The sequence below is a fragment of the Toxorhynchites rutilus genome, chromosome 3, assembly GCF_029784135.1.
Source record: "Toxorhynchites rutilus septentrionalis strain SRP chromosome 3, ASM2978413v1, whole genome shotgun sequence".
NCBI lineage: Eukaryota > Metazoa > Arthropoda > Insecta > Diptera > Culicidae > Toxorhynchites > Toxorhynchites rutilus.
The window spans coordinates 104,880,548-104,905,830 of NC_073746.1; the positions used below are offsets into that span (position 1 = coordinate 104,880,548).

The window sequence follows — 25,283 nt, forward strand, 5'->3', positions numbered from 1 at the left end:
AGAAAGAATGAAGAAAAATAATCATATTATATACACTGCGTTTCATAACTAGAGAACCACTCATTTTTTCTCAGTTTCTAGAGATATATAAGAAGTCGGTTGAATTGAAGTATAACGTGTATGATATAATAACTATCATCATTTATAGGACTGCCCATTTGAACATTATTATTTATTTCTCGCGCGAAACATTAAAAAAACTTAAATTCCTGTGTTTCATAACTATAGAACCAGATGGAAAACTCCCACTCCTTTACAAAATTAACGTCAATTTCACATGGATTACAATAAGTTTCTAATCCGTGGATCATCCTTAGTTCTCAATCAGTTCAAATAACCCATTCGGTGTGGTTTCGACCAAGCTGCGCCATGTTGTAGTGTGTATTTCGTTCTACCCAGAGGATACTCCTCTTTTAAGCTCTTCAAACCACTCATACTGCTTGTAATCTGCATCTACTATTCGTACGATCACTCCTCATAAGTTCTTGACAGGGTTTTGATTTGGTAAAGACCAAGTATGGAAGGTAGAAAAGTAATGGTTTTTATTTTTTTTTTCCAGATGTTGAAATAAATGTTTTTTTTATCTCATTTATTTATTTATTAGGCTCATCAGCATTTTTTAGCTGTAACAGAGCCGGGTTTTAATCGTGTACATGTACATATGTTTATGTTTCTATAAATTGTAAATTACACAGCAGTTAGTAGTAGCCATTTAGGCGTTAAGTTTTCTGTTCCATTACATTATGGTAAATTACACAGTACTAGCCATTTAGGCGTAAGGGTATTCTTTCTGTTCATCCATTGTTCAGCAGACCGGACAGCGGAGACAGTTGATATTGATCATTGTTGAGTTATTAATAGAACAGCAGCCCGATGTGTCTTGCAGAGCAGAGCAGTTGTATGGATGAATCGATCTTATTTCGACCGTGGATCGAATTCCATCGCTGATGATGGTTGCGTGGACGTAGTTATTCTATAAGAACAAAAGGATGGTCAATTGAGGGCCCGGAGTTTGAACTCACGATCGATCGCTTGGTAAGCGAACGCGCTGTTTTTTCTACAAAAGTCAATATTAAAAAAAAAATAACAAATTGATAAAATTAGACATCAAAAAATGGTTACGTGACGATTTAGGTAGTTCATTTTTACATGATAAAAACGTACCACCAGTTTAAGATTGAGTTTCCACGCGCTCAGCTGCCAACAGCATAATAATCACTATACTGGTATCCAAAAAATAAAAAATACATCTTCGAAAATACTTTTAACAATCTCCAGAATGTCCCAATACCAACTTTAATTCCAGAATTAGAAAAAAAATCACGATAATCCGTTATTTTCCGACTTTCCAGAGTAGGATCTACCATAACAGACATTTCTGATGAAAAACATCTTCTCAAAATTATTTTATAGAGAAGACAGCAACTTTAAATATTTCCGAAAGTGTTTCATTGTAACTTAACACTCTGATGTTTTGGGGTTTACTGGATGCCACCGAATGGCTCCACCAATTAAACAGGATAGCATCCAGTCCTGTGAGGCATGGCTCTCTAATATGTCAAGTCTCGCAGTAAGGTTCCACCCTTCTCATGCAGAAATGACACGTGTAAAAGTTTGAAGTCGATTGTGATTCAATTCGGAAAACATATCCCGAACAGAACTTAAAAATCCCGCACCGAAACAACGAAAAAACTGCGACCGATTGCAAGGTGACAAGTTGAAGCGCAAATATTTGCCGATTGCTTCAGTGATAACAACTTCAAAGTCAAGAGCTGGGGTCCATTGGCGGAATCTAATGGCGCCAAGGTTACTGCCACCATGGCAGAGAGACAGACACGAACGAGAACGAATGCAGAATAGTGGTTTCGTCCCATTCCTCTCTTCAGTTTTCTTGGCGTGCTTCTGGAAACGGAGATTGGTGTCGTCTTTCTGGTGCTTCACACCTGACACTTGAAAACGAGAGGTTGCGGTTGTCGTACCTTGTTCGATATGTTGGTGTTGACAAACAGTTGCCTCTGATTGAATTGATCAGTTTCTGTTTGTTAAGCAGAATGAAAAGTTTGTAGAGTTCAACCATTTTTGGTTTTATTCTTTTATCATTCAATACAGTCTTCATCTACACTGGAGAGGATTACTATATCTATAGTAATCCCCACCCCACCTATCCGAATAAAAAGAATATACTGTTTGAAATAGGGTGCAAAATTCTGAAAGTGTAAATCAGTGTAATAATAAAAGAAGAACAAAAATAAAACGGCCACAATCGTTAATTTATCCCCCTTATTCCACGCGGCGAGTGACGTGAGATAGCAAAGTTTCTCGCTTCATCGTGGAAGCTACCTTACTTTTCAACTTCTTTTTGATACCCGAGTCGAAAACATATGAGGACACGACTTCAAATCTCACCCAAGTGACAATCTATAGACACGCAATTCGCCTGCGGGAATACCGCGACTTGAGTCATCTCATGTCAATCGCCGCGCGGAATCAAGGGGTATATTTTGTCTGATGCAAAACTATAGATGCAAAACTTTTAGCTTTTTAGCTGGTGATTCGTGTTCGTGTTTGGGGGACTTGTGAGATCGCAGAAACCAACAGTCTAATGTTTTTATAGGCCTGGGTTTATAGGTGTCCTTCAGTTACTTGGTGTATGTGACATGAATATAACTCGAGTGCTTAGTAACTTTTCTAAAATTTACCGCCAAAGTTTACTTCCCGACATAACTCGCAACAGTCTCGCTTCTAATATGCACGTATGTAGTTCAATCGAAATAACAGTTAAAAGAAAATTATTAGTATATATAATAATTAACTAGCTGACCCGGCAAACTTCGTCCCGCCCAAAATTTATTTTTCGTTCTCACATTCACGTTTTTTTTACTAAGCTCATAGGTCCATAGGTCCAATCGCAGAACTGTTCATTGATTGATTTTCTAATCTACCCTTAAATGTTTAAATAAATGTTTGATACAGAAAATATGATAGAAGAGAGACAGACCGGAATCGGACAATTCGTTTCTCGAGTTTTTCTCTTATCAACACATTCGGTGATCCATTTTTATTTATATAGATAGAAGAGGATATAGGAGTGCGTTTTATCACATTAAAAAAAATCAATTGTCATGTTTGGTTGGAATATGTGTATTACTCTTACGGGATCCCCTCTCCATTTTAGAGGAGGGAGGGATGTCATATCATCATAGAAACATTTCACATATTCAAAAAACTTCACTTGTCAAATTTGGCTCCATTTGATTGATTAGTTTTCGAGTTTTGCAGAAATTTGTGTTTCATTTGTATGGCAGCCTCCCCTTAGAGAGGAGAGAGGAGTGTCGAACCACCATAGAAACGTTTATCGATCTCTAAAACCTATATATGGTAAGTTTAATTCCATTTGCTTGATTAGTTTTCGAGTTGTTCAGCACCCTTCCTTCCTTCTTTTTAGAGAGAAGAAAGGAGTGTCAAACCACCATAAAACATTTATTGCTCCCTAAAACCTTCGCATGTCAAATTTGGTTCCATTTGCTTGATTAGTTCTTGAGTTATGCAAACATGTATGCTTCATTTGTATGACAGCCCCTCTCTCCTTCAGAGAGAGGGGAGGAGTGTCTATCTATCATAGAGAGGTTTCGTGCCCCCTAGAACCTTCACATGCCAAATTCGGCTACTTTTGCTTGATTAGCTTTCGAATTATGCAGAAATTTGTGTTTCGTATGTATGACAGCTCCCCCTTAGTGAGGGGGGTGGAGTGTCTAACCATCATAAAAACATTGATTGCACCCTAACCCCACGTGACAAATTTGGTTTCATATGCTTGGTTAATTTTCGAGTAATGCAGAAATTTGTGTTTCATTTGTATGGCAGCTCACCCTTTAGAGAGGGGGGTAAATGTCTCACCACCATAGAAACATTTATTGCACCCTAAAACCTCCATACGCCTAATTTGGTTTCATTTGCTTGATTAATTCTCGAGTAATGCAGAAATTTGTGTATCATTTGTATGGCAGCCCTCCCTAAGAGAGGGGAGAGAAGTATCTTACCACCATAGAAACATTTATTGCTCCCTAAAACCTCCACATGCCAAATTAGGTTTCGTTTGTCTGATTATTTCTCGAGTAAGGCAGAAATTTGTGTTTCATTTGTATGGCAGCTCACCCTTTAGAGAGAGGGGGAGGGGTATCGAACTATCATAAGAACCTTCCCCGACCCCGAAACCCCTACATATCAATTTCCATGTCGATTGGTTCAGTAGTTTCCGAGTCCATAAGAATCAGATAGACAGACAGACAGACAGACAGACAGAAATCCATTTTTATAGATATAGATTTTTGAGACACTATGTTGGATACAGCCTCCGGGGGGTCAACAATGGGAATCCTGACTCTATCCAAATTGCGGGTAATCGGAAGTCCGTTCAGCGACTATCGGGATAACGTGGAAGCGTCTGAGCGACAAGTAGCCAATTATGATAACTGCTACTCATCCACTTAAACCGAATACGTTGTGTTGGGTAAATTGATGTGGTAAAATGGTGATATACTACAAAACACGCGAATTGAGATGAACGGGATAAATTTATGCTCTTTATTCAGTATCGGAAACTATAATACTACGGCGGGAATTCAATACAATGAATTAAGAGCCTAACGCCTAAAGCCTAACGGAATAAAGCCACAAGCGATAAACAAGAGTATAGCCTTAACGGTTGCCGCTTTATACTCGTATGATGATATGAAATATTTCATGTGGTAAATCGGGTACAGGGACAATTCGATTATTCGCCACCTAACACACTATTTTTTCAACCTATTTAAACAACTCTATTGAAAACATGCTTAACTTTTGAACCATTGTATCGATTTTTTATATTTAAACAGCAAATGAAATGTGAGAATAAAAAATGAAATAATGGGACCATTTACGTAACGTCAAAAAAATTGTAAAACAAATGTGTCCTTATTTTGAGAGTTAAATGTATTAGGTTGGGGAGAGAGTAATCCATTATTTTAGGGTGAAATTCAAAACTATTTTTATTATGCTTCGGAATGTCCGATTTAAGTCGAATATGCACCGTTTTGTTGTAAAGCTTGTTGCTTGGTCTTGGTCCTTATTGGAGAAAAACTCTAGCTAGCAATAGATTGTTACAATCTTCTCTTGATCTTAATTTCTTATCACTCTGGAATTTTTGATCTTAATCTTAATTTAGTGTGTTGCATTAAAACAAAAATTTAAAAAAAAATATTTTTTAGAATTAAATTAAATTGCACGTATTTCACTGTTGCAGTATCGGTACCATAAACACCATTCACAATTTCAGTGACCTTACATTTCGCATTTATAAAAGAAAAAGTGTAAAATGTACCGAATTTTCTCTTTGTTGATATCCGTTGTTAACACCCTGTAACTCACGCCTGAATAGAACAAACAAAAAACAACCAATAATTTATTTTTGTGTGAAATGCCACCTTTACAACGAGCCTTGAAATTGTGCGATTGATATTACGCGAGATATTGCAAGATAAAGCCAGACCTCATGTATCACGTTCATGTTTGAGTTCAACGTGGTTTGACTTATACTACAGGTGAGCTAGATTTTTTATAATCGTTTTTTATTATTTTTGTTGATATAAACCCGTTTTTCTGCATTTTTTTTTTCACAAAATTGAAATCTAAAGTGACATAATAGTGACAGCCAACAAACGTCAGAGCAAAACAAATCATAACATTCACATAAGATATTCACAAACACCAATAATGCGATCTATGTGCGAAACCGGCAATTACTTTTCGGGTTACCCAATATAATAATAGTTTGACTGGTTTAGAACAAAAGTGAAACTTATACAAAAATTTCGTCATTCACAATAATTGAAGAAATCGCATAGGTGAGTAACATAGTTAATTACTGAATAGTAAATGGTTCTGTGGATCTTTTTTTAAAAATCAAGTATATGTTCGAATTATTATATTTTTTTTTAAAACAAAATGCATAACTTTCCGATGTTATCACAATTGGTATATTTTATACACTCGACAACAATATAAGTGCGATATCGATATTTTGAGCGATATTTGACAAGCCGTTACTTCAAAGCAATGCATGAAAATGAAACCAACATCATTCCAAAACGACAAGCTTCTAGTTATGCAACTTTTAAGTACTTTTACTTATGTGCCTTTTTGTAACATAACAAAAAGCAGTGAATAAAAATATTGCAAAGAAAACAAGGTATTATTTAACGTTTGTCAATTTTGTCTGGATATTAAATGTATGTATCTAACCTAGTCAATGGGAATTCCAACTAACTCAATAAATTAACTTGGTTTCTAGTACATTTTAGAAGAACATTTTATTACAGAGATGTTTCCGATGGATTGAAAAATTACTCTTTCGTCTTTTTTTATTATTCCGTTTATTTTTACAGGCTCAGTTACATAGGTTTAAACTAGCCAAACACTTATTACACTTTTATTACAATATATTAACATGCTTCCTTACTCTTTCGTCTTCGATAATAAATATTTGATGAAATACATATCGCACAGAAAAACGACAGGCGTTTTGAAAAAGACAATACAAGAATCAGATGTTGCATTGAAGAAAGTTAATTATTTTAATGTTTTCCAACCAAATATATTACCAAAACCCAAAAAGTCATATTGATGCGTTCAGATGTTTTCCTTTTCCGGTTAATTTATGTTTTGAGAGAATTTGGAAAATTGTACTGAAATTACAAAGTACTGTGCGTACCCTTGGAATAAACAAATATGAACCTCTATATCAGTGGTTTTCAGATTTGCTTTTATGGCGTAGCAAAAATATTCGCAATGAATTAAGTATCCCTTCGCCTTCGCCTTTTGTCGTGATTATTTTATATGGCTTCGATATTGATCTCAATGAAACATATTAGTAGTGAGAGTAGATATCTCTTCGTGTAAGTTCCAGTTTTTATATTTTTAATTCACTTTGTTAGTTGTTTGATGTTTACATATTCGGTTGTTCGGCCATAACTAAACCAAAAAAAATATCAGTAGGAACAATTTCAACATTGTTTTCTTCGGGCATATAATTCCTCAAACGACATATGGAGAATGCTTAAAACAGTTATACATCCGGTGTAAGGTTTAGAAAAGCAATAAAAAATAAATGTTTGGAGAAAGCTTCATTTGAGGGGCTTAGAATGAAGGGGTGTAAGTGTCTTGATCGAATTCTCATCATCAACTTTCAGTTTTGATCATAACATTACACATTCCCAGCTTATTTGACAATGTGGACGATAGGTCAGAACCTCATTTATCGGTTTCTATAGCAAAAACAAATTGAAACGTTTTTGTGCGCTGAGTTATTCAGGAAAGAAAAAGTTGATGGAGAGAAATCAATCAAATCACTTACCCCCCCTTTTCTTTTAAGCTCCTTACTTTGTATTTTTATTCTGAAAATATTATGAGTAATGCGCAGATCCAAATCAAACCGACAAGAGTTTTGATATCAGTATAAAAGATTGTTTTTATTTTGGACTAGAAAAAATATGCATTTTCTACAGGAACTTGATGTCAAAATATCAAAGAAACTTTTCAAAAGAGCGTATCGATTTTAGTGAGAAAAGTATTGATCAATGGTGCCTTGTGAATAGTTGCCGAGAATGTTTAAACGTGTAAATTAGTCTTATGTAGTGTAAGGGGGTATCCCGGTCTGGAATGTCGAAAAATTAGTGGTTTTTTTTTTGCATTTTTGGAAGCTTATGCTTATGCTTAAGCTCTCGGGAATGTTGTGTCGAAAGGATTTTTCGATATTTCATCTCGTTGAAAAGTAACAGCAAAAACTATGGATCGACTCAAGGGATATTACAAATCAATGTTGTTTGGTAAATGAAAAAAAAAGTACTATGTATATGGTATATTTTTTGCACGTATAAACATCGATTCTCTACAAATATTTCTAAGACACCATTTTAAACATCATTAAACATCTCATATATTTTAGGTCTTGCGCGGACCGCTGTCGTGTATAGGGGAAGTGGGGCATAGTGGTCACCCTAAGGATTATGCCCATTTCCTGCGCCCACATATCGCTTCAATCCCCGTTTTCGGAAGAACATTGTAGTTCAACTCATTGTTGTTCAAGATAGCAAGCGACTCTTACTTTAAAAATTAAATAGTACATTTTTTGTCATTAGAAAAAAAGTTGAAAAATCGAACTTTTTTTGACCGGGAGGTAAAGTGGTCACTCGCAAATATCATGCTGAATAGGATAGATTTATGCGTTTTCTTTGGTCAAAATTTGTTTAAATCATTATTGAAATAGTATGGACAAGTATAAAATGTACACTACGAGTGAAGGTACCTGTACGAGCCAGTTGGCCGTAAATGCTGGACCGAAGGTTTTTCTTCGCCGTCGAAAACGGCTGCCAAAAGGGCCAGTGAAATGGTAGCACTTAACTGAATTTGGCTATCTACAGCGCACAGTAGATCTCTCACCGGTGGGGGAGGGTAAATGTACTTTTGCTTTCCCACTTTTTCACCAAAGTCGCGGACAAGCACTTACTTTTGGTACTTCTGGAATTGGGAGATATTATCACGAAATTTTCTATTGTACGAAAGACGACCGTGTTATCGCAATGAGGAATGTATTTCGACTGTACTTTTTTGGTTCGGGGTCAGTGGTCATATAGATCGACTACTGACCACGATCGTTCGGGTGATTACGGTATTTTTCCTAATCACTCTCTCTCTCTCTTGCTATTTTGTGTGTATAGCTGTAGCTTTAGGGTAATATTATTAATTGTTGCCTTATTGCTATGGGGTAGGGAATTATACTATAGGGCCTCAACATTCCGGCCACCTTTGAAATAGCATTTCAACGCATTCACACTTCTTATAACTAACACTTCTGCATCATGAATTGGCACCGCCGTGAGAGGATTACTGGCTCGACTCTCGGTTGACCGGACGATCGGTTGATCGTGCTACACCCGGCAGTGATGCAGTTGGTAGATTGAGTGCGTTGAACTCGATGACGTCATCAATAAAACAAAAAAGAAGACCAGGTAGATCAAACGGGTTGATTAGAATTATTGGAACCATAATTACCTGGTTTATGATGACATACGCCTCGAGCCAGTTCAGTACTGCTCTAGTTGTGTTCGACGTGCGCATCGGAATGATTGCTGGATATTGGCAACAAAGCAATTCGTGCTACGGGTCGCACGACGTTGTCCGAGGATGAAGTCTTCAGTGTGACCACTCTGACGATTCCGTCCTTCCCTGGATGGACCTTGACGATTCTGCCGAGAGGCCATTGGGCAGGTGGAAGGCAGTCGTCCTTGACAACGACGAGCCGTCCGATCTCGATCTTGCTGGGTGACTTGCAACCTTGAGCAGCTCTGGACTGCAGCTGCTGGAGGTATTCTGGGTACCAGCGTGCCCAGATTCGTTGGAGGTGACGCTGAGTTTGCTCCCAATGATTGAGCCGGTTTTCGGGAATATTGATGAATGTAGCTTCGGGAACGGATTGAAGGTTTGAGCCCACCAGGAAGTGACCGGGTGTCAAGGCTTCCAGGTCTGATGGCTCCGACGACAGCGGCGTTAATGGGCGCGAATTGAGGCACATCTCGACCTGCGCTAGTAAGGTGAGCATGTCCTCGTAGGCAAGACTGGTATTTCCAATCTCTTTGAGTAGGTGGGTCTTCGCGGACTTCACCGCAGCCTCCCACAGTCCTCCAAAATGAGGTGCACGGGGCGGGATGAATCTCCACCGGATCTCATTATTTGCGCACCAGGAAAAGATTTGGTTCCGGTCAACGTCGTTCTGCTTCAGCATTCGATACACGCGATGCATGGCGTGCGAAGAACCCTTGAAGGTCGTGGCGTTGTCGGAGTGCAGCTCGGTAACCTTTCCCCTTCGAGCTATCAGTCGACGCAGTGCGGCGACGAATGCGGCAGTCGTGAGGTCACTCACGAGCTCAATGTGGACAGAGCGTGTAGAGAAGCAAATGAAAATTGCCACATATACCTTCGTTGGGCCTCGTTTCCGGATTGCCGACTTGACATAGAATGGACCGCAATAATCTACGCCACAGACGGAGAATGGACGCGTCGGAGTGACACGGGATGCAGGTAGATCTGCTATGGTTTGCCGAATCAACTGCGGCTTGCTACGGAAGCAAGTGATGCACTGATGATAGGTGCGTCTAATGAGGTTTCGTCCGCCGAAAATCCAATATTTCTGGCGGACAGTTGACAGCATCAACTGTGGGCCAGCGTGAAGAAGTGTTTTGTGGTAGTGCACAGCGAGCATACTCGCTAATGGATGCTTGCCGCTCAGGACAATCGGGTGCTTGGTGGACTCAGATAAATCAGCATTGTCTAGGCGTCCTCCTACGCGAATCAGTCCGAATACATCAACATAGGGCTTCAACCACTTCAACGGACTTGATTTGGATACGCTCGTACGTACAACGAGATCATTACGCTCTTCTTGGAAGCTCTCTAACTGCGCTAATTTACATAGGATTCACTCGGCTGATAGGAGTTCATCGGAATTGAGGGGGTTACACGGCTCATTGGATCCTTTCGGTATTCCAGGACTGATCGCTTTGGAATGACGAACGATTGCACGTTCACGAAGAGCTTGCAGATATCGCAACCACCATGCGACCATACGACGAAGTTTAGAAAAACTGGAATATTTGGAGAACAGGTCTTCGTGGAAAGTGCTTTGGATGGCTGTCATTGCTACAATGGGAATTTTACGGCATTCATGGGATACTTCGACGGTTTCTTTCGTTGGTAGTGCTCCTATTGGCCAGAGCTCAGGAGGAGATTTTAACCAGGATGGACCATTCCACCACCTTGCCTTGTTGAGAAGTTCGGCTGGATCCAATCCTCTGGAGATGTCATCAGCTGGGTTGTCCGAACCAGCAACGTGATTCCACTTATCGATTGGGGTAGAAGAATGAATTTGACTCACACGGTTGGCTACGAACGTTTTCCAACGTCCAGGTGATGATCGAAGCCACTGTATCACGGTGGTGGAGTCCGACCAGAAGAAGGCAGGTGGAACAACTCTCAATGACGAAGCGACTTTCTTGTACAGCTGCATGGAAAGATGAGCTGCGCATAACTCTAATCGAGCTATAGTATGACGTACTGCTAGGGGTGAAACTTTAGACTTGGAGACCAACAGTTTCACGGATACTTCCTGGGCAGATTGCGCACGAACATAGCAACACGTGCCGTAAGCCTTGTCTGAAGCATCAGCGAAGAAATGGAGTTCGATGCTGACGGCCCCGGTGATGGAAGCAAACCGTGGAATTCGAACTTCTCGAAGTACTGTGGAACTCTTTCCACTCTTGCTGTAGCTTTGAAGGTAATGGTTGGTCCCAATCGTAGCGTTCGTTGTCGGAGGATTTCAGTGTCCACAGGCACTGCATGAACAGCTTCGCTTTCGTAACGGCTGGACCTACTAGTCCCAATGGGTCGAAAATTTGGGCCACGTAGGACATGATTCTACGTTTGGTGAGTACAGCAGCCGGCAGCGGCAACTGTACCTTGAACCGAAAGATATCGGTTATAGGCTCCCAGATTAGACCGAGAGTGCTGACGGATTGAGGATCTTGCAAATCGTGCCACGGCTGGATTGATCGGTCTTCGGGTGGAATGTCTTCAAGGACTTCGACGGAATTCGAAGCCCACTTCTTCATCGGGATTTCAGCAGAAGCAAGCATCGCTGATACTTCACGTCGAATTCGGATGGCTGACTCGACATCATCGGCACCTGACAGAAAGTCGTCTACGTAAAAATCGTTGGCTACTGGTTTCGCAGCGGAAGGAAATAAGTGGGCCGCATCACTCGCCAATTTTTGGAGAGTTTTTGTGGCCAAATATGGGGCAGAAGCAGTGCCATAGGTCACGGTTTGCAACTCGTAGGTAGCTATCGGTTGGGATGCATCAGTACGCCATTTGATCCTCTGGTACGGTCGGTCTGCCTTGTGGAGAAGCATCTGACGGTACATCTTCTCGACGTCACCGTTCAGGGCAATGGGGTATAAACAAAAGCGCATGATGAGTGACAACAAATCGTCTTGAACGACAGGTCCGACAAGTAGGAGGTCATTCAAGGAATATCCCGATGCGGTCTTGCACGCTGCATCAAACACGACTCTCGTCTTCGTGGTGGTACTCGATAGCTTGAATACGGGATGATGCGGGAGATAACAGTGTGGAATCGAGTTGTCCACGGGTTCGTTCAGATGTATCATGTGACCGAGACGCTCATACTCCTCCATGAATTGGTGATAGGATGATTTCATGCTGGAGTCACGCTCGAGACGGCGTTCTAAGCTGAGGAATCGGCGTTCGGCGATGGATTCCGAATTTCCCAAGAAGACGTCCGGATTGTCCGTTTTGGGTAGGCGAACTACGTATCGCCCGGTAGAGTCACGAGTTGTTGTTGCTGCATAGAGCTCTTCGCAGGCCTTCTCCGTGCTGGAATGGACGGATTGGTTCGGAATCGTCTCGATCTCCCAAAACCTTTGTAGAGTTGCATCCAACAGGGCATCAGTGCTGGATATGGTACACACCATTGAGTTGGAGGAATCTTGGGAAGTTGAACCGCAGAATGTCCAACCGAAGTACGTCTCGATGGTGTAGGGGAGACCTGGGCCTAGGTCAATTTTCTTCCCGGTGTGTAGGTCCCAATACGCCTCACCACCGATTACCAAATCAATCTTGTTGGGAATGGGGAACGCAGGATCAGCCAACTGCACATTAGGGAGGTTCCACGAAGAGATTTGGACGTACATGGTGGATAGGTCAGCCGTGGGATGCTCGATAACGAGGAATTGAAGCTTCGTAGAGAAAGACGCGACTCTTGACTGGATTGTGGTGGTTACTGCACGCTTGATCTTCCGGTGGGATTGTCCGATTCCAGCTACGGACACATCAACCTTGGATTGGGAGTTGGAGAGCAGCTTCGCAAGATCTTTGGACATGAAATGCGACATCGAAGCGGAATCTAGAAGAGCTCGGGCTTGGAAAACGTGCCCATTATCGTCGACGACTTGGAGAACGACTGTTTCGAGGAGAACCGTGCTGGCTTGGGACTGAACCGACATGCTTACTTGTTGGTAGGAGGTAGACGGCCCTGGGATAGCCAACATGGGTGGATCTTGTGCCGTTTCGGTAGGATTCGATGCTATGGCAGGAGTACATGAGCTCTGGGACTGGAATGGATCGTGTAGCAGCGTATGATGCCGATCTCGACAGATTCGGCACGTAAACTTCGAGGAACAGTGTCTTGCTTGGTGGCCACTTCGGAAGCAGTTCCAGCAAATCTTCCGTTGAGATACCAGCTCTCTTCGTTGGCTGACGGGCATTTTGGCGAAAACTTGACATTGGAAGAGGAAATGTTTACCGGAACAAGCGTAACACGAAGGAAGGTTGGATCTACTATCGGATGCAGCAGCGTTGGCAGCGACCTTGGATTGGGTGTACTTCTTCGGAGGAACAACGTTGCCGGCCACCTTTGTTTGAACCGGTTGGGAACGTTGTAGTAGATCGGTTGCCACAGATTTCAGAATTCGTACCCGCTGGTACAGAAACTCAACAAGGTCGGTGTACTTGACGTCATCTTGCTGACTTGTCTCTTCCTCCCACGCGCGAAGAGTAGCTGGATCAAGCTTGTAGGACAGGATGTTTACAAGAGGTGTGTCCCAATGCTCGACGGGTTCACCTAACTTGGCAAGGGCCTTCACGTGGCGCTGGAACTCGTCCACGAGCTCATGTAACTCGTTGGCGGATTCTCTCTTGAGCGATGAGAAGTCGTAGATACTACGGAAGAGCTGCTTTTTCAAAAATCTGCGGTTGTCATACCTTTTTAGCAGGGCGTCCCAAACGGCACCGTAATTATCGGCCTCGATATCCACGCTCTCGAACGGCTTGCGTGCCTCGCCCTCTAGTGACTGGATGAGATATTGGAGTTTCGCCACGGTAGAAATGTCGGCGTTCGAGTGCACCATCGATGTGTAGGTGTCTCGAAACGACAACCACTTTGAGAAATCCCCATTGAACTTGGGAAGATCTATTTGCGGAAGCCTAAGGTGAAATGTACCTTGGTTTGCTGGTGGATGATGGAACGATGCATTCAGGGCCGCTTGATTGGCATCTGCGGATCGCTTGGACAGCAAGAATCCCTTCGCCGTGCAATAACGCGCTTCGAAGTCCGCTCGTTCCGACAGGTGTCTATTTAACTGCTCTTCATCGTCCAATTGTTCAATTTCACTTTGCACTTCCAAAAATTCATGATATACTCGATCCAGAGATTCGATCCGAACCGGTACCTGACATGAATCACGCGCTTCTTGAAAGTCGTTCACAAATTTCTCCACACCATCACGATGGACAAATATGCCTTTCTTCATAACTCCCAAATCAGCCAGTCGTTTTTCCACCTTTTTGTCTGGCATTTTTGCACCGATTTAACGTGGAACGATCGCGGTAACGGATACGAAAATAATCCTTCCCGACGCGGACGAAAACGAATTTCTCCTTCCCGACGCGGACGAAAATCCTTCCCGGCGAATACACGAATTGCGTCGCGAAATCTCGGATCGGTGCAAACACTATCACTGTAGTCACTTCAGTGTCAATCGCTTCTGCCTTGCCCCCAACAAGGTCAAAACTATCGAAAAATCACTTGCGAAACAACTTTAATTTGTGCCACACTAGCGACAAATTGTACCAGGCTAATTGCAGCACACTTTTCTCCCTTTCAAAGGTCCAGCACAGCAACAATGCTTTGCTTGCCGGCGATCACACACTATTCTTATTACGGGGAATAGTACAATGCCTGTAGTAATGGGTCAACGACTCTCACTCGCCACACAAATGAGATCAAGCAAAATGGACTGCTACACGGCACTTGGCGCAATTTTTGACCACTAACGACACCAATGCAATGGCGCAATTTCTACGGAGTGTTTGCTATCACACGGTCGCACGAAACAGAAAGATCGCCACCACTCACGCACTAGTCCTCTCGACCGGGTTGTCCTTCGATCCGGTTCGAAGGACCATAAAATGTACGAGCCAGTTGGCCGTAAATGCTGGACCGAAGGTTTTTCTTCGCCGTCGAAAACGGCTGCCAAAAGGGCCAGTGAAATGGTAGCACTTAACTGAATTTGGCTATCTACAGCGCACAGTAGATCTCTCACCGGTGGGGGAGGGTAAATGTACTTTTGCTTTCCCACTTTTTCACCAAAGTCGCGGACAAGCACTTACTTTTGGTACTTCTGGAATTGGGAGATATTGACGTAGGACTACGTCTTTCATTTCTATACCGGGGTGTAAAATCAAAGTTTCGAAAACGAAAGCGTTACGCCGGAGACCGAGATTTTGAGCGTTAATAGCTCCTAAACAACTGAACGAAATGGTATGATAAACACTTCATTCGAAGGATAAAATGTCTACGCGTTATATACTTGTTACTTTTTGATCCAAAAACTTGTTTCAATAGTCTTAAAATTGCTTTCAAAACAGGCTATTGAAATCACCAATCGGTATATAAGCGAGCGGCGCTCGGAAATCCACTCAGTTCTAATTGAACAGCGATTGGAGCATGTTGTCGCTGTTGCGGTGAAGCTCTTTATTTATCATGAAAGCGCGGATGAACGGTGTCACCAAGAGCCTGTTTGTGCACCCTATGCCAGAAGGGAATCTATCAGGAGGAGAGTGATGCCACAAACGGTTCCCTGGGAAGACATCGCTACACACACATACACGCGCGGCTATTAACAGGTGGTTATCGAGTTGGCATTAACCACTGGTGGGCTTCCAGTATCGAGGAAAATGTGGAAATATCTAATCGTTACTGAGAATAATCTGCCAGTTCCTCTGGGAATTTTCCAAATATATTCATGTGAAAGAGTTTAATTGAATGTTTTCTATCCATGTTACACTGTGACCAAATATGTTTCAATCAAGTGCTATTAACAGGTGGTTATCGAGTTGGCATTAACCACTGGTGGGCTTCCAGTATCGAGGAAAATGTGGAAATATCTAATCGTTACTGAAAATAATCTGCCAGTTCCTTTGGGAATTTTCAAAATATATTCATGTGAAAGAGTTTAATTGAATGTTTTCTATCCATGTAACACTGTGACCAAATATGTTTCAATCAAGTGCTATTAACAGGTGGTTATCGAGTTGGCATTAACCACTGGTGGGCTTCCAGTATCGAGGAAAATGTGGAAATATCTAATCGTTACTGAAAATAATCTGCCAGTTCCTTTGGGAATTTTCAAAATATATTCATGTTAAAGAGTTTATTTGAATGTTTTCTTTCCATGTAACACTGTGATCAAATACATTTGGGTTTGTGATTTGTCAATCAAGTACAGTTAGCATGTTAGCTTCTGAAGATTATTCTTCAGAACAAGGTTTTTCGTATCCTATATTGGATGCATAAAACCTTGTGCCTCCAACGTAACGCTCTCGTTTTCGAAGTCTCCCAAATATTCATTCATTCATTCATTCAGAATGGATTTAGATTCAACTTCACATAATGATCTCTAAATCAACGATAGTCCTGCGTCACCCTTGCGATTATACCATAGATATAACCCACTTCCTGTTTTATCACGAAATTTTCTATTGTACGAAAGACGACCGTGTTATCGCAATGAGGAATGTATTTCGACTGTACTTTTTTGGTTCGGGGTCAGTGGTCATATAGATCGACTACTGACCACGATCGTTCGGGTGATCACGGTATTTTTCCTAATCTCTCTCTCTCTCTCTCTTGCTCTCTCTTGTGTGTATAGCTGTAGCTTTAGGGTAATATTATTAATTGTTGCCTTATTGCTATGGGGTAGGGAATTATACTATAGGGCCTCAACAGTACCGGCCGTTTTAAAAAACTGCCCTCGACGACTGTTAAGATCTTGGGTTGCCGCCAGCTCGGAACAGTCTCCCATGAAGGAGGAGAAAAGAAATTTACGCCGTCCAACTCGTTTCGAGTCACCTTCGCTGGTTCAGCTCTCCCTGACTACGTGATGGTAGATAAATTGAGGTTAGCCGTGCGACTTTTTATTCCAAAGCCAATGACTTGTCTAAAGTGCAAGTCAGTTGGTCACACGGCTGCCTATTGTGCCAATAAAGAACGATGTGCCACTTGCGGAGAACAACATGAGGGGAAATCCTGCAGTGCGACTGAGCATAAGTGTCCATATTGCGGGGGATCCCCACACGTGCTCTCAGCTTGTGAAACATACAAGGCTCGCTGGGAGAAACAGAAGCGCTCTTTGAGGGAACGCTCTAAACGCACTTTCGCAGAAATTTTGAAGGGCGCTTCTCCACTGGCTCAAGAACAACAACCAATCAATACACACAATGTCTTCGCTACGTTGCCAGTTGACGAAATGGAAGCGGATACAGCTAACGGGAGCACGCCGTTTATTTCTCAAGGGAATTCCCGGCGCAAAAATGTGACCACTCCCAAAGTTCAAGGACAAGTCCCTCCGGTGATACCCCCTGTTAGCTTGCCCAAAAAATCGAGTGCAGCGGATAAGCAAAATCAGGTCCCTCCTGGCCTCCGTGGTAATAATTCACCTTCGAACGACCCAGCACTCGAGGGGACATCAAAAACCCCAACTGTCCCTGTTTTTCCGTCAAGTTCAACTTCCCAATCGGGATTTATAAAGTTGTCTGACCTTGTGGATCAAATCTTCACGTGTTTTAATGTTTCCGACTCCATCAGAACCATTGTCACCGCAATGCTTCCAGTACTAAAGACAATTTTGCAGCAATTGATGCAAACATGGCCCCTCCTTGCAATGATTATCTCTCTTGATGTCTAATTTAAATAGAGAGGTCGGAGATATCACTGTTTTACAGTGGAATTGTCGTAGTCTTATGCCTAAATTGGATACATTCAAATTTCTAATTCATAAACTCAATTGTGATGTTTTTGCTCTATCCGAAACCTGGCTCTCTTCTCAAAATGATCTCTCTTTCCACGATTTAAATATAATACGCTTGGACCGCGATGACAGATACGGAGAGGTACTATTGGGGATCAATAAGTGTCACTCATTTTTTAGAATTGACCTTCCACCTATTGGAGTGATCGAAGCTGTTGCTTGTCATGCAAACATCAGAGGCAAAGACCTCTGTATAGTCAGCTTGTATTGGCCTCCGAGAGCTGCGGTTAGCCGCAAACAACTTGATGACATGTGCTCACTCCTTCCTGAGCCACGATTGATCTTGGGAGACTTCAACTCTCACGGAACTGCCTGGGGGGAACCGTACGACGATAATCGTTCATCGTTAATATATGACCTTTGTAACAGCTTCAATATGACCGTTTTGAACACTGGGGAAACAACACGTGTACCTAAACCTCCTGCTAACCCAAGTGCTCTTGACCTCTCGCTTTGCTCGAATTCACTATCATTAGATTGCAATTGGAATGTAATCCAGGATCCCAACGGTAGTGACCACTTGCCAATCAAAATTTCTATCACCAATGGGTTGAATTCTTCTGAATCAATAAACATGGCATACGACCTCACAAGACACATTGACTGGAAAAAATATGCGGACGCGATTGCTCTAGCCATCAATTCCAGAGATGGTTTGCCTCCATTGGAGGAGTATAACTTCATTTCTCGTTTGATCTATGACAGCGCGGTTCGCGCTCAAACGAAACCCATCCCAGGTTCCACTATTCGTCGAAGGCCTCCCAATCCATGGTGGGATGGCCAGTGTTCCAAGCTTTATGGAGATAAATCGAATGCATTTAAAGCTTTTCGGAAACGTGGAACCATTGAGAATTTTCAAACGTATTTGGACCTTGAAAATCAATTTAAAAACTTGATCAAAGGAGAAAAAAAACGTGCTTATTGGCGAAATTTCGTGGGAGGTTTATCACGAGAAACGTCAATGAAAAAATTATGGAAAGTGGCTCGAAACATGAGAAATCGCTCTTCATCCAATGAAAGCGAGGAATATTCACATCGATGGATTTTTAATTTTTTACGAAAGGTTTGTCCCGATTACGCTCCAGTGCAAAAAATTATTCGAGATATACCACAAGATAGGTGCGATCTTGATTCCGAGTTTTCGATGGTAGATTTCTCTCTTGCTCTCCTTTCATGTAACAATTCTGCTCCGGGATCGGATAGAATTAAGTTCAACTTGCTGAAAAATCTCCCTGATGTGGCGAAACATCGCTTGTTGAACTTATTCAATCGGTTTCTGGAGCATAATATTAGCATTGCAATAGCAATGCTGTCTTGTATACGGAAATTGTTGGAGAAAATTATCTTGTTTCGCCTTGATCGATGGGTTGAAACGAATGGCCTACTCTCACATACACAATATGGGTTCCGCAGGGGCAAGGGGACGAATGATTGTCTTGCGTTGCTTTCTTCAGAAATTGAAATGGCTTACGCCGAAAAAAAAAACAAATGGCTTCAGTATTCTTGGACATAAAGGGGGCCTTTGATTCTGTTTCAATAGAGGTTTTGTCAGACAAATTACAATCTCGGGGTCTGCCGCCTCTATGGAATAATATGTTATATAACTTGCTTTGTGAGAAACATTTGAACTTTTCTCACGGAGATTCGGCAGTAAGTCGGGTCTCTTACATGGGCCTCCCCCAGGGCTCATGTTTAAGCCCCCTTTTGTACAACTTCTATGTAAGCGACATCGACAATTGCCTTACACAAAATTGTAGCCTAAGACAACTTGCAGATGATGGAGTGGTGTCTGTCGTAGGATCAAACGAATCCGACCTGCAAGGACCCTTACAAGATACTTTGAACAATTTTTCAACCTGTGCCATTGGGCTAGGGATCGAATTCTCCACGGAGAAAACAGAGATGGTGGTTTTTTCTAGGAAGCATAGACCAGCAAAACCAAAGCTTCAACTTACCGATCACTCATGCTATGTCATTCAAGTATCTTGGGGTCTGGTTCGACTCCAAATGTACTTGGGGGGCCCATATTAGGTATCTGAGTAAAAAATGTCAACAAAGAATAAACTTTCTCCGTACAATTACCGGCACCTGGTGGGGAGCCCATCCCGAAGATCTTATAATGTTGTATCGAACAACTATTCTCTCAGTGATGGAGTATGGCAGTTTCTGTTTTCAATCAGCTGCCAAAACACACCTCATTAAACTCGAGCGAATTCAGTATCTTTGTCTCCGTATCGCGTTGGGATGTATGCCCTCAACGCATACCATGAGCCTCGAGGTTTTGGCAGGCGTATTCCCACTAAAAGATCGCTTCAATTTATTATCTCTTCGGTTCTTCATCCGGTGTAAGGTTATGAACCCATTGGTGATCGGAAATTTTGAGCAGCTGATCGAGCTAAATTTTCATTCTGGATTCATGAGCTCATATCATGAATTCGTCTCCATGCAGGTTGATCCTTCTTCGTATATTCCCAACCGTGTTTGTTTTCCTGACTACATCAATTCCTCTGTGCATTTTGATCTGTCCATGAAGCAGGATATCCATGGAACATCAGATTATCTTCGATCGAGGATCGTTCCAACGATCTTCGATGCAAAGTATGGGGATATCAATAATATGTACTTTACTGATGGGTCCTCTATGAATGAGTCCACAGGATTTGGAGTGTTCAACGAATTTTTTAGCACCTCACACAGTCTTCAGAATCCTTGCTCAGTGTATATTGCTGAATTGGCAGCGATACACTGGGCGCTGGACAGCGTCGCCTCACGACCTGTTGAACACTATTACATTGTAACGGATAGTCTTAGCTCTGTCGAAGCTATCCGTTCAGTGAGGCCGGAAAAGCACTCGCCGTACTTCCTTGAGAGAATACGAGAAATTTTGAGTGCTTTATCCAGACGCTGTTATGTCATTACCTTTGTCTGGGTCCGTTCACATTGCTCAATTCCGGGTAATGAGAGGGCTGACTCATTAGCAAAGGTAGGTGCAATTGAAGGCGATATTTATCAGCGTCAAATCGCCTTCAATGAATTTTATTCTTTAGTCCGCAAAAAATACCATAGTTAACTGGCAACGCAAATGGAACGAAGATGAATTGGGCCGGTGGCTCCACTCGATTATCCCTAAGGTTAGCCTCAAACCATGGTTCAAAAGTCTGGACTTGAGTCGGGACTTTATTCGCACCTTCTCCCTACTCATGTCCAATCACTGTTCGTTAGATGATACTCTTTCGTATTAATCTTGCCGACAACAATCTTTGTGTTTGTGGCCAAGGTTACCACGACATCGAACACGTTGTTTGGTCGTGCGAGCTGTATCTTGTCGCCAGATCGAATTTAGAAGACACCCTTCGGGCCCGAGGAAGGCAGCCCATGGTGCCGGTGAGAGACGTGTTGGCTCGGTTAGACCTTGATTACATGTCCCAAATATATGTATTCCTTAAAGCTATCGATCTTCGTGTGTGATTGTCCTTATACCCTTAGTTTTTCCTTTTCCTTTTCCTTTGTGAGAGATCGGATCCCTTCTTAAGAATAAGATGAAATGTAAATACATATTAGATATAAGATAGGTTTAAGAATTGAGTGTGATGAGTGTGATTGAGAGTGTGAGTGTGATCATTGTCAACATATCCTCATATCCCCTCCTTTTCCTGAAGAAAATATGTCACCCTTCTAAACTCGAGTTGACCGCGAGTAATCGGTTTCCTATTAACATTAGAATTAAGGAAAAATGTATATATACTAGTAACAATACAGTAAGAAGTTCGGCTCCTTTAAACCTATGTAACTGTGCCTGTAAAAATAAACGATTTAAATATAAAAAAAAGTATAAAATGAGCTTGGCCTATTTACCTACAGTCGTAGTTTAAATTTTCTCATACACAAAAACATAGTAAGAAACACATACCGTTTCGGATAATGAGGCTTGGTTTAGTTGGGGTGGCATATTTTACGTGGGTTCAAGCCACAATAAGGACCCCTTTAAGAGCAGAATGTGATAGGGTATATCAGCTTCAGTAAACCGAACATTGTAAGTCATTCTCCACCACTGACACCTTTACCCCCAAACATCAAATTAATTTCTATGTGAGTTAATAGCTAAAATTGAATAAAATACTTGTTCACCTCTACTAGAATATATGAACAGTCGTCTAAACTAATGATTTGTCCAACATATCATATTGAATAAACTAAATTTCACGAAAAATTCCTTATATACGATGCGCACAGAACTACGGCCGAATGGCTACCGTGAGCGCGATTTTTCTTTTTATTTATGTTTTGACATGCGACAGCCCTCCTCAAGTACAGGGTGGCTCAAAATTCATGCAAGAACGTCGAATCGTAGAATTATTTTTCTTATCCTACGTTCTCTGTAAGTGAGAAAAAGATAGCAACGAGTATGGCCAACAGAACACTACAGAAATCAAAATTCGCGTTAGTAGAAAAAGAATAGAACATTGGAGTTAAATTCCGTGTCCCTATGCACCTCAATTAATCTGGACATGATATGTCATGAAGGACATGATGGACATGAAGCAAAAAAAAAAGATTTTTCTTGTTTTACCCAAATGAAACCGTATTTTCTGGGAAGAAAGATCTTCAAATATTGTTTTACAGTAATGTTCGAGCAGTGGAAAACATCATTTTGATCTCCTCGACTTATATGATGAATTACGCCATTTCGCCATTTTATGAACTGCATTTGAATACGACACGAAGTTTGGAAGGAGATTTTATTTCTCAATCATTGGAATGGGTAAAACATCATTTTAAAGGCAATCTTTTTAAAATAAAACGGTTTTACAGGATCCAGTTTTCTTCCAGTTTTTTAAAGAGCGATCTTCTAGTTTTTTGAAAATTATTATTGGCAACACTAGATACGGTTTGGCAACAACAAGTGTGTTCTCGCAAAAAAGCTATTTTTCGTTTCCAACCTAGCTTTTGATAGCTGACCTCATATGTTATTACGAAAAAATATTGACGGAAGTTATTCAGGAAGAATGGAGATAAGCATGAAATAGTTTTAGGGAGCAGATGAAAAAGGAGTAGCTATTCGAATACTTTTTAAGCAGTTTGTTATTTGATACGATTGATCGCCCTAAATAGTCGATTAATCGATTAATCGTCATACTGAGAGGAATAATTAGTTAGACTAATATTTCTCATTTGCTAGAAAGCCATCTGGAATCAAAAAAGTGTTCATTCCGCCTGAAATTCAATTATTATCTTTTGCGCTCTTCTGAACTCGTGAACGAAGCTCAATTCGCGTTGACGACATTGAGTTTCATTTGCGAGTTTAGGAGAACGTCGGGGATGGTGATTGAATTTCAGAATAAAACTGCAGCGGCCGTACGTTTTTTTTTCTCTGGGTTTGAATCGATTAATCGACGTAAATTATTCGATTTCTGTGGGAAGTATTCGATTAATCGAACGATTATCGGGGATCACTAGGAGTAGCGTTCCCGAGAAAATAATGGATAACTTTTTCCCCAACCTAATATAATAGGACGAATTTCATGCTAACTCGACTGGCCATTCACAGCACCATCTCAGATTGCAGTGAAACGTTATGGATATAAAAACATTGATCATTTAAGCAACTTTGCATACATGAAATCTCAAAAAAAGACTAGAGCAATTTTTGATAAGAGCCAAAACTTTTTTTGAAAAAAAATTTTATAACAAATTCTGACTAAAAAACTCTAATATCTACATGATAAAAACCAAAAAAATTAAAGAGAAATTACACTGAAAAAAATTATATTAAAATTATTTTTTTCTCAAAAACTTGTTTTTTCTAATATCAAAAAAACTATATATGAAAGAAAATATATGAATATGAATATGATATATATACAATTACCAACAAGTAATCAATACATCGGAAAATGGGCACTTTTACAGAGAACAGTGTTCTCCAACAACTAATTTTACATGTTTTCTTTGAAAAAATTAAAGCTACACTTTTGCTTGATTTTTTGTCGCGATTTGTTTTACGCGATTATCTCGAAATCACGCGATTCGGTACTGCCTACGTCGCCTCGTGGGAAGAGAAATCCTGCGAGTGGGCGTGGAAGGTGGTTGTAACGAGCGCGCGCCGATGAGGCATCTTTTTCTACGCGTTTTTCTTTGTGCACTCATTAAAACATAAATTTTGAATTCGTGTAAAAAATGAATTCAGTGTAAACATAATGTTGTTCAAAGTCAAGAAAGCGATATTGTGTAATGGACAAATTTTCAGATCTCATGAAAATATCGAGTTTTGTCGAAGACACTAGCTTTTTATCTTTTATAGTTTTGCATAGCATTTTTTGACTCGTAACATATTTGTGCGTAAATTTTTGCGTTTGACATGTTCTTGAAATGTTTGTAAATAGAAAAAAAGTGTGCAGAACATGTCAATCGCGATAATTTACATTTACATGTTACGAGTAAACAAATTTTCAAAGAAACCATGAAAAGTTGTTGTTAGGAATACTCTTTCCCTGTGGCATTATTGTTCTTACGATGTATGAATGACTTGTTGGTAATTGTTTGGGCTATTCATGGATTTTTTTTTAATAATGTTTTAATAATGTTTTTTTTTAAATGTTTTTGAGATATTATTTCTTATTTTAAAAATATTTTTTTTCGATCATTTTTTCAAATATTTTTTAATAAACCTAGGAGAAAAACGATTTCTTACATTTTATTCCTTCACCAAATTTTTTTTATAGACGACCATGAAATTTGTTATATAATAATAATTGAAGAAGGAATATCTCTCCATTTTTGGTATACTTTTATTCAAACTATTAAGTCCAAGTGTCCAAACTGTTTCATATCATAAAAAAATACCTCAAATATGAAAAGATAAATCTTCCCAAACTTTTCATATATCATGTTAAAACGTTTCAGCATTGCAAACAATTTGTGGCAAATACACTACATGTTTTTCATTCGAAGCAGAGACAAGAGATATGCAGTTCAATTGTTTTACTCAAAATTTTCTTCAAGTATCTTTCATTTTCTTCATAAAGATCGTCCACTGGCTACGGCATCTTCAATGAAAATTCCAGTGCCTCTTTCAAACTCAAAGATCCTTGTTCCATGTATGTCGCTGAACTGGGTGCGATATACTACGCACTGGGGATCATTGAAACATTGCCCATCGACCACTATTTTATTTTTTCAGACAGTCTCAGCTCAATAGAGGCAATCCGCTCAATGAAGGTTGATAAACGCTCATCTTATTTCCTAACAAGAATAAGACAACTATTGAGTGTTTTGGTCGAAAAATTATTCAAGATTACCTTAGCA

General features: G+C 40.7%; 1 protein-coding gene across 1 annotated transcript; it reads right to left on the bottom strand.

The window, feature by feature from the left end:
• Positions 1-9,133: 9,133 nt before the first annotated feature.
• Positions 9,134-14,465, bottom strand: LOC129773372 (uncharacterized). The gene is made up of 3 exons (XM_055776969.1): positions 11,321-14,465; positions 10,555-11,247; positions 9,134-10,497 (listed from the first exon to the last, which is right to left on the bottom strand). The coding sequence occupies exons 1-3, from the start codon at positions 14,463-14,465 to the stop codon at positions 9,134-9,136; spliced, it is 5,202 nt and encodes a 1,733-aa protein (XP_055632944.1).
• Between the last annotated feature and the right edge of the window lie 10,818 nt (positions 14,466-25,283).

What these genes read in the sequence shown, in the direction of transcription:
- LOC129773372 (XM_055776969.1), bottom strand. Translation starts at nt 14,465, where the DNA reads ATGCCAGACAAAAAGGTGGAAAAACGACTGGCTGATTTGGGAGTTATG. An exon ending in GTTCCACAGTACTTCGAGAA is followed by an intron (nt 11,248 to 11,320) that starts GTTCGAATTCCA and finishes CTGATGCTTCAG; the next exon opens with ACAAGGCTTACGGCACGTGT. An exon ending in GAAAGGATCCAATGAGCCGT is followed by an intron (nt 10,498 to 10,554) that starts GTAACCCCCTCA and finishes TATGTAAATTAG; the next exon opens with CGCAGTTAGAGAGCTTCCAA.